Here is a 9,784-nt window from a genome sequence, read left to right on the forward strand (position 1 = left end):
CGCTCTTGGCCGGGCTTCGCTGCCGCCTGGCGGGGCCCGAGGGTTCTGATTGGTGCGTCTGGGTCGGCCCCGCCTTTACCTCCAATCCCGGAACTGGCCCCTCTCTCTCCTGGTGTGCTGCTCGGGTTGCGCAGATACTGTTTGTCCTTAAAACCTTGCGGCGAGTTTCAAACCGCGGTACGCGAAGGGGCCGGGACGCCGCAGGATGAATAAAAATGTTGTGTTAGAAGGAGTTGTCTCTTACTGCGAGTGTGCAATGTGTTAGACTCCACGCTCAGGGACCCGAGAGGTCGGAGGAGTCCTGATGGTCGGGAGCCCAAGTCCGCCCGGCGCCAGAGCTGATACTGGGGCTCCAGACTTGTGCACCTAGATTATTATTATTAGTAATAATAATAAATACCATCTTCAGATGATGTAAACGGAAGAGATAACCCAGCCCATATCGGTCTCTCTTTTGGGTGGGTTTTTGTTTTTTTATTTTTTTATAAACACTCCCAAGTTTTGTGTACCTCTTCAATTTCTTTTTAAACCCGGAGACCAGGGTACAAGAATCTGAATTACACCCCCAGGCGATTGCAATGCGTCGCTGACCGTGGGAATGGCAGTGTCCCCATTTGACCTCCATAGAGCTGCGCTATTGACTCCTCTCGTTCACAGTTCCTCCACCTCCTGGCTCTTCCGTTTATTTCCATGGGGAAATGCTTGCAAATAAAGACGAAGAAGATGCTGTATAATGCATTTGCATGGGTTTTGTTTTGGGGTTTTGTGTGGTTTTTTCCTTTTCAAAAAGGCATAGATGGTGTGCCTGCCACTTGTTAGCTTTGGACTATGTCCACATGTTGTGTCAGCGCGTTAACTTCTCTGGTCTTAGGAACCTTGGTGGTGCACCAGTTAGGAGCTCAGAACGGAAAGGTTGGCAGTTCAGACCCACCCAGGGGCTCTGGAGGACAAAGATTTGGTGCTCTGCAGAAAGATCATAGCCAAGAAAACCGTGTGTGTGTGTGTGTGTGTGTGTGTGTGTGTGTGTTTGTTTTCTATCTCATTAGGGATACTGGCATTGACTCCCCACATACAAAAAATACCCTCCTTTTTTTCTCCAAGAAGTGTCCTTTTGTTTTTTAGTTTTTTATTTTTTTGTGTGTGTTAAGTCAAATCAGATCTGACTGGTACAGGAGGAGATTGTCCCTCCTCCAGCAGAGCATCTGGTCCTTTTGATTAAATAGACTAGGTGGAAAATTTGAAGGGCTCCAGTGCTTAATGAAAATGTGGGTCTCTGGTAAAAAATACTAAGAAGTGAAAGGCACAGTAGTCAGTCAGGCTCACAGGCTGCAATCCCTGGGAATCCTTGTTTGTAGGGAAGCTCAGAAGAGCCATTTTTATTCCCTTCACCACCAGATGGTGCCCCCTGCCTTTCCCAGTGTGTCTTTCCCTGATGGGGGCTCCCACCTTACTCCCTGCCCACTTGTGACTGTCCCTGCCTGGTGCCTTTTCACAGGTCTGTGACTCTCTCCCCTCTGTTTGCTCTCCAGCTGCTGACCGAAGGAGTCCCCAGGGGGCCCGTCCACTCCACTGCTGACCAGCCCAGTCACCTGTGCTGAGCCCACCTGAAGGCCTCATTGCCACCTGTGTGGGACCCTGTGACGGGGGGACCGACTGGCCAGAGAAGAAAACCCTCTCATGCTAGCGTTGCAGACCCCAGAGGGTGAGAAAGAGGGGGACCTCGTTCAGCCTTGAGATGTGTGGGCTCAGTCCTATAGGAACCAGGACTGCCTTCTCCCCAGAAAACAAGGCAGCTACACCTTCCCTCCTTGGTCAGCAATTCCAGGCCTTTCAGCTTGTTACCACAGCCTCGTTATGTTGTAATTAAGTCACGTTCCTCAGGACTATACCAAGGAAGTAACCATTCACCTCTCCCTTTGCAAATTAACAACATCTCTAATTGGGTGTAAAATAAAAATCAATGTCCCAACAAGTCCTATGATGTCAACAGCCCATCATCCTCTGATCAACAACAAAGAGTGTGACTGCTCCCAGTTGTTAAAAGTTCCAGCAAGCAAAGAACGGATGTTTAATCTTGCCTTTGTGGTCTTTTTTTTTATTACTTTTGGGGGTTGTAATGGAAACAGCTTTAGCATCCCAAGTCCCATCCCTTCCCTCCTTGCTCCCCCTCTCCAGTCCAAGCAGGAAGCCCTTTGGCATTGACCTGTGTGCTGTGGGTGGAGGTAGCCAGGATTACAAGTCTGAGGGAACTGATTTCCTTGCTGGCACTTTGTAACTCTTCCTCTGGATCTCCTGAAGGACTGAATTAGATAATCTTTCTCAGTCCCATTGATTCCTTTAGTAACAGACAGCGTCCTGCCCTCTGGTGTACAATGGGCCATCCAGGAATCCATATAGCTGTGCTTGGTTCCAGTCCTGTTGCCACATGGCTGCAGGAAGGACGGGCCCCCTTCCTTCTGGCTGGAATAGCGTCTCATGGCCCTACTCTGTTCTGTCTACCATTCTTTGTGCTCTATATACAGTGAAAACAGCGAGGTACCATCTAGCTACCATGAGTGCTGGAGGGGGAGCACTATTGCACCCAGTTCCCAGCCTTGGGGTTCTGACAGCCTGAAGTGTCCTAGGGAGTGCACCCAGTTGGTGGAGCACATCATTAGAATGCAAGGATGGAGGTGCCTGCGGCCTGGGGAGTCCAGGAACGTTCGTGGTGAACCTGAGGCAAGCCAGGCCGAGAAACATGAGAATATTCCAGGCATCAGCAGTTTACTTGTTCAAATGCAGCCTCGACCCCAGGCCAGCTTCTGAGGCACCATGTGGGCCCTGTCGCATAGGAGTGGAATACCCCCCTTTGTAGGTGGTTACTAGGCCCCTCCGTGGATTGACTGGTGGGAAGTGGAGCAGGCCGATGGCTGGCCCTGATACCCTACCCTTGGACACCCTTTGGTCCTTTATGTGGCAGGTCCCTTGTGGGTGCTGAGATGGCCAATGAGAATCATGGCAGCCCCCGGGAGGAAGCGTCTTTGCTGAGTCACTCCCCAGGGACCTCCAATCAGAGCCAACCCTGCTCTCCAAAGCCTGCCCGCCTGCCGCAGGACCTCCCAGGTACTGAAGGGGCAGCTTGTGGGGTGGTGGGAGTGCAGAGGAGCAAGGGGGCAGCCCTGAGCTGGGTGGGGTTCTGCTTGTTTGCAGAGGAGCTGGTGCATGCTGGCTGGGAGAAGTGCTGGAGCAGGAGGGAGAACCGGCCCTACTACTTCAACCGATTCACCAACCAGTCCCTGTGGGAGATGCCTGTGCTGGGCCAGCACGATGTGATTGTGAGTGCCAGCCTTGGTGGGCAGCGTGGTTGTCCCCCAAGTGTACCCTGGGCAGGGACCATGCCTCTTACCCTGGGCATACAAAGACAGGCAGGACATATCAGCCCCTGTCCGCATGGAACCTCCTGTCAAACAAAGAGAGAGAAGTAAATGGGCTAATCCTGTGTGATGTTGAACTTCAAGTTGGGCATTGTGCCAGGGACACAGTTGCAAATGAGATGTGGGGCCTGCTCCACTGGAGACGGGCTGGGACAAGTTAACCATAGGGTTCCAGGAGAGGCACCTGTGGAACAAGTCTGGCCTGGGGAGGGAAAAGGGTGAGGAGAGCTGCTTGGAGACATAATGATGAGGAGGCTGGTGGGAGAAGCTGGAAGGAGAGAGTCCCAGGGCCTGAGATGTCTGTGTGATGGGCGAGTGCAGGTGCAGGCTAACTGACAGGAAGAGGACTCAGTTGGAGCAAACTGGGTGTCCCCATTTTGCAGATGAAGAAACTGGGGTATAAAGAAAGAGGCCATGACTCTCCTAGGCCCTCAGAGAGCAGGATGTGCAGCTGCCTTTGACTTGAGGGCCCTGAGGATGAATGTGCAGGCACGCTCTCCCAAGTCCTGAAAGTGCCGCCCACAGCGTTTCACTTTTCCAGTTAGACATTTCTTGAATCTTTCATTCTATCTTGTTCCGGAGAAACAATTAACAGACCGAATGCTGATTTCATGCCAAGTGTCTGCCAGGCAGGTCATGGCCATGGACTCACCTGATAATCCTCTCGTGGTGAGGTCATTGCTGGAAGCTGAAGGAGAGGAAGGGCAGTAAACTCGGTGCCTGTGGTCACACGAGCGAGTAGAGAGCAAGAGAGGTGCTCTGCTGAGTGTCAGCCTCTCCTGGCTTCCTCTCCACGGGACGGGGTGAGCAAGAGGCCCCAGTTCTAACTCTGCTGATCTCCCATCACTAGTCGGACCCTTTGGGGCTGAATGCGACCCCATTGCCCCAAGACTCAACCCTGGTGGAAAATCCCCCGGCTGAGAACAAGCCCCGAAAGAGGCAGCTCTCAGAAGAGCAGCCGAGCGGCAATGGTGTGAAGAAGCCCAAGGTGAGTGTCGGCCTCTCAGCCCCGGGGCGTCCAGGCCGGCGTCCACGTGGCTCCTGGGCACCCGCTGATCTGGAGGGGCTCTGACTGCTGGGGTGTCGAAGGCCATCTGCTGAACTTCTAAGCCCGCTTCCTTGGTGATTCTTCCTCTAGATTGAAATCTCTGTGACAGCCACGGGCCAGTCTGTGCCCAGCTCACCTAGTGTCCCAGGAACCCCAATTCTGAAGATGTGGGGCGCATCCCCTGAAGATAAGCAGCAGGCAGCTCTCCTCCGGCCCACCGAGTGAGGCTTGGGCACGGCTCCCTGATCGCCAGCCCCCCTGGGACAGCGGTGGGCGGGGCACGCTCCCCCCTGCTCCACTGCTCTGCTCATGGCTCCTGTCTGTGCCCCAGGGTGTACTGGGACCTGGACATCCAGACCAACGCTGTCATCAAGCACCGGGGGCCTTCGGAGGTGCTGCCCCCACACCCCGAGGTGGAGCTGCTCCGCTCCCAGCTCATCCTGAAGCTCCGGCAGCACTACCGGGAGCTGTGCCAGCAGCGGGAGGGTAAAGTCCCAGCCTCACCCCTCGTTTCCATTCACTGGGAGGAAGTGCACGGTGGGCGTGGAGAAGGGGGCTGGTGTGTGCACAAAAAAGGGATGGGACCCACCAGCTGGAGTCCCCTCCGCTCCCCGCTGCTGTGACTTGGGCCTCAGCTTCCTGACCTGTAGGACACACAGCAGCAGTGCCTCCTCGTAAGGACGGCTGGGATCAGTAACAGCAAGGGTGCTGGGCCCTGTGCAAAGCCTCCTCGGTATCCATAACGTGGCCTAAATCCAGGTGCCTACGTCTCCCGGGCCTGTTAGGACGCGAGTGAAATGATGTGCTAATTAAACAGCATTCTTTATTTATAGTTAGTACGGAGACCTTAACTTTATTAAAACAAAGCCTCGCGCCTCCCCCCGTTTTTTAAAGTTATGTAACACACTATAAACCAGTGATTCTGGTGGAGTAGGATGTAAACTTCTGAACTTACAGGTTCCACATTTTACTGGCTGTTGTGTCCCACAAGCTGGGCAGGTCCATGGAAGCTCTGACCCCACACCCTCACCAGCTCTCTTGTCCTGCAGGCATTGAACCTCCCCGGGAGTCTTTCAACCGCTGGATGCTGGAGCGCAAGGTGGTGGACAAAGGCTCAGACCCCCTGTTGCCCAGCAACTGCGAACCAGTCGTGTCGCCTTCCATGTTTCGAGAAATCATGAATGACATTCCCATCAGGTAGAGCCCAGAGCGGGGGAGGCCCTGTGCCCTGCGCTTCCTGTGCCTGGCACATACAGAGGGATCTGACACCGCCTGCTCTCTAACCCAGGTTATCGCGAATCAAGTTCCGGGAGGAAGCCAAGCGCCTGCTCTTTAAGTACGCTGAGGCTGCCAGGCGGCTCATCGAGTCCAGGTGTGGCCTTGTCCTCCTGCCCTAGGCAGGATGAGTCTGTGACCAGAGGGGAGGAGGAAGGTCACATGTCCCACACTCACTTGGCTCACAGGCTGGGGGTCAGTGCCCTTTGACAGTGTCCCATAGGATGGACGAGGCTGACAGCTATGCTCTGTGCAGAGCTGAGTCTCCTCCCCTCCCACTTACCTGGCAGGAGTGCATCCCCAGACAGCAGGAAGGTGGTCAAGTGGAACGTGGAAGACACCTTCAGCTGGCTGCGGAAAGACCACTCGGCCTCCAAGGAGGACTACATGGTGAGTGGACCTGCGGCAAGGTCAGCCTGCAGGTTCCGCAGCCTCTTCTCCCAGAGTACATTTCCATGGAGGCTCTTAAGAGCACCTGCCTGATGATTGTGCCTCCTCTCAGAACGATCTCTGTATGTGCACATACCACAGCATAGAGCTGCCACCCAACCATCCTGCTCTTGACGTATCCAGAGTAATTCTGTAGTCGGGCCAAAGCCCATCACCGTGGAAGCCTCTCACCAGCATCAGTGGTCGGCCTGCTTTTTGGGGCTGTTTGTCGCAGCTTTTCCACAAGAGACTGGGTTTGCTCTATCACATGTAGTGAATGGAGTAAGTGCTCACTAGGCAGGGTTGCGTGTCAAGATGACAAATGCAGGGAGTTCTGGTGGCCTAGTGGCAAGAAGCTGCACTGCAATCCCAGAGGTGCGCAGTTCAAATCCACCAGATGTTCAGCTGGAGAAGGAGGGAAAGTCTCCTCCTGTACCAGTCAGATCACACACACACACCCCATCCCCCAAAAAACAAATGCCCAAGTGACATCACTTCTAGGTAAAACAAAGACCTTCTCTTGCCCACTGGCCTAGCAGAGGCCCACAGCCTCCTGCCAGAGCCCCAATGGCCGTGTCCCCCCAGGACCGGCTCGAGCACCTGCGGAAGCAGTGTGGCCCTCATGTCTCGGCTGCAGCCAAGGACTCCGTGGAAGGCATCTGCAGCAAGATCTACCACATCTCCCTGGAGTATGTCAAACGGATACGTGAGAAGCACCTTGCTGTGCTCAAGGAAAACAACATCTCAGGTACGAGATCAGGACAGACTGATGCCATGTCCCTGTCCTGAGAAGAAGGAACAAACAGAGCTGGGTTTCTAAGCCATGGGCTGGCATGAGAGGCTCATTTATCAGAAGTCTGAGAGGGCAGCTTCAGTGTTAGTTGTTTCAGCACAGTGAGGGAAGAAAGAGTGGGGGCAGACTTGAGTTGACTTCTGTCTACTTCGAGTGTCAGTCCCCAGATTGGGGTGTCACCTCCACTGAGGGTTGTAAAGGAATTCCATGAAAAGTCCAAGGGGTGTGATCCCTAAGGCCCTGGAAGCCATGCAGCTGTGGTAATGATGGAGAGGCACTTCACCAGGCAGGACTATGACCAGCCTGCTGGACCACCAGACGGCCAGCTGGGGCCTGTTCTGTACTCAGCATGCTGGCACCACTGGGCACTGCCCTGCCAGTCGTATTTTCTGTTATTTGTTCACTGGCGTAATACTCTTGGATGACCACAGTCAGAGAGTCCTCTGAGGAGAGGCATTCACCTCCCTTGGTTCCTGGGAGCCCTGGCACACGGACCCCGGGCTGTGGGCTGACACCGAGCAGAGCCCTCACTGCTGTCCCTGCCCACAGAGGAGGTGGAGGCCTCTGAGGTAGAGCCTCGCCTCGTGTACTGCTACCCGGTCCGACTGGCTGTGTCTGCGCCCCCCATGCCCAGCGTGGAGATGCACATGGAGAACAACGTGGTCTGCATTCGTTATAAGGGCGAGATGGTCAAGGTCAGCCGCAACTACTTCAGCAAGCTGGTAAGAGCTGGCTGGCTTTCCCACCTGTGCAGGAGTCACCCTCACTGAGGGGACTAGTTGGGGTGCAGGAGTCTTGAGCTCACCAGTCCAGTGATGAGGATGTGGGGGAGGCCACTGACTCCCACTGCTTTCTGTCCCCAGTGGCTCCTTTATCGCTATAGCTGCATCGACGACTCTGCCTTTGAGAAGTTCCTGCCTCGAGTCTGGTGTCTCTTGCGGCGGTACCAGGTACAGACCTGGGCGTCAAAGGGAACCACTCTCCTAGAGGGAGCGGGGCTGGGGGTGGGGGGAGGTAAAGCAGGTGGTGACTGCATCTTCCTGCAGATGATGTTTGGTGTGGGCCTCTACGAGGGGACGGGCCTGCAGGGCTCCCTGCCCGTGCACGTCTTTGAGGCCCTCCACCGGCTCTTTGGTGTCAGCTTCGAGTGCTTCGCCTCACCCCTCAACTGCTACTTTCGCCAGTACTGCTCTGCCTTCCCCGACACAGATGGTTACTTCGGCTCCCGAGGGTGAGTGGCCAGGCTGCTGGCCCCTTGGTGCCCAGGCTTGGGAAGCTGTCCCCAGAGCACACAGCCCACCTTGGCTGGCTGCACCACACGCTGTAGAACCAGAGAGCCAGGCAGGCGTGGGTGTAGTTTCTGTCTTAACCAGACAGTTGTGAGGTCTTGGGAACCTTGGCTTTTCTGATGCCTCAGCGTAGGCATGTGGCATCCTCTTACCAGCCTTTATGTCTCTCGGGGAATTATTTCAGGTGTGGAATAGCAATGCCTAGTTCCAAGCACTGAGAGGATTGAGAAGTGGTAACACACCTCGAAGACTTACAGACTAGAGGTGGGGATGAGCACAGGTATAAGGAGAGGATATGCTGTCTCTAGCAGGAATACCCAGCAAAGTGGTGGGCTTGGGAAGCCTGGAGAATGGGGGATACCTGGGCCTGGCATTGTTTTGGGGGGAGTGGGTGAGAGCGAGTGTTTAATCCCCACACTTCCACTCACTTCCTCACGGACTGGGACGTCTGAGTCTCAGAGTCCATCGTCCCCATCTTAATGGAGCTGAGCAGTTTGTGCCCCAGGGAAGATGATCAGGTGTTCCGAGTGGTGGCCCGTTTGGGCTGAGGGACCAGGCATGGTTATGCTTCCTTCTGTCCCCAGACCCTGCCTTGATTTTTCCCCGATGAGCGGCTCCTTCGAGGCCAACCCACCATTCTGCGAGGAGCTCATGGACGCTATGGTGTCTCACTTTGAGGTGAGTGATTTGCTTCTGCCAGGTATTCAGTGGGCCGGCTTGCCTGTTGCCAGGAAGGCAGCCCCTTATGGCCACTTTCCCCTCACACAGAAACTGCTTGAGAGCTCCCTGGAGCCCCTGTCCTTCATCGTGTTCATCCCCGAGTGGCGGGAGCCCCCGACGCCTGCGCTCACCCGCATGGAGCAGAGCCGCTTCAAACGCCACCAGCTGATTCTGCCCGCCTTTGAGCACGAGTACCGGAGTGGCTCCCAGCACATCTGCAAGAAGTGGGTGCCTGGGAAAGCGGGGTTCTGAGAGCCAGGCTGGCTCCAGGTGCGCCCGCCCTGATCACCTCCTTCGCCCCGCAGGGAGGAAATGCACTACAAGGCGGTCCACAACACAGCCGTGCTCTTCCTGCAGAACGAGCCGGGCTTCGCCAAGTGGGGCCCGACGCCCGAGCGGCTGCAGGAGCTGAGCGCCGCCTACCGGCAGTCAGGCCGCAACCACAGCTCCAGCTCCTCTTCATCGTCCTCGGAGGCCAAGGACAGGGACTCGGGCCGGGAGCAGGGGCCCAGCCGTGACCCTCACCCCACTTAGCACTCTGCAGGGAGGAGGAGCTCAGGGTGCTGGGAAGATGGAGTACTGGGACTCCGAGGCCGAGTGGACCCCATGGCCCTCCTCCTGGGGTGGCAGCAGGACTCAGCTACCACCCACATAGGAAGATGACGGCTCTGCCAGGGCTTCCCTCCCTGTCCCCCAACCCACTTCACGTCCGCTGTAAATAGTCCCCATGTCCCCCATCCCACGCCCTAGCCCTCCTGTCCCCACCTTGTTTCCTTGGTAAAATACAGAAACCCTCCCAAGAATGTGTGAGGGTCTT

The 9,784-nt window shown here is 55.6% G+C and overlaps 1 protein-coding gene across 1 annotated transcript in view; it reads left to right on the forward strand.

Annotated features, from left to right (window-relative positions):
- Positions 1-9,501, forward strand: part of PCIF1 (PDX1 C-terminal inhibiting factor 1) — a 10,055-nt gene extending 554 nt beyond the window's left edge. The window contains exons 2-17 of the mRNA XM_006881587.1: positions 1,530-1,702; positions 2,960-3,102; positions 3,190-3,314; positions 4,264-4,401; positions 4,552-4,682; positions 4,793-4,947; positions 5,511-5,658; positions 5,750-5,833; positions 6,027-6,126; positions 6,751-6,913; positions 7,508-7,680; positions 7,822-7,908; positions 8,005-8,189; positions 8,832-8,925; positions 9,016-9,191; positions 9,273-9,501. Of these exons, the coding sequence (XP_006881649.1) occupies positions 2,979-3,102; positions 3,190-3,314; positions 4,264-4,401; positions 4,552-4,682; positions 4,793-4,947; positions 5,511-5,658; positions 5,750-5,833; positions 6,027-6,126; positions 6,751-6,913; positions 7,508-7,680; positions 7,822-7,908; positions 8,005-8,189; positions 8,832-8,925; positions 9,016-9,191; positions 9,273-9,501 (2,112 nt within the window). The 5' untranslated portion in view covers positions 1,530-1,702; positions 2,960-2,978. The remainder of the gene's footprint in view (positions 1-1,529; positions 1,703-2,959; positions 3,103-3,189; positions 3,315-4,263; positions 4,402-4,551; positions 4,683-4,792; positions 4,948-5,510; positions 5,659-5,749; positions 5,834-6,026; positions 6,127-6,750; positions 6,914-7,507; positions 7,681-7,821; positions 7,909-8,004; positions 8,190-8,831; positions 8,926-9,015; positions 9,192-9,272) is intronic.
- Positions 9,502-9,784: the final 283 nt, after the last annotated feature.

Source organism: Elephantulus edwardii, unplaced genomic scaffold, assembly GCF_000299155.1.
Source record: "Elephantulus edwardii isolate Elephantulus edwardi_28Jun2011 unplaced genomic scaffold, EleEdw1.0 scaffold00015, whole genome shotgun sequence".
Lineage (NCBI taxonomy): Eukaryota > Metazoa > Chordata > Mammalia > Macroscelidea > Macroscelididae > Elephantulus > Elephantulus edwardii.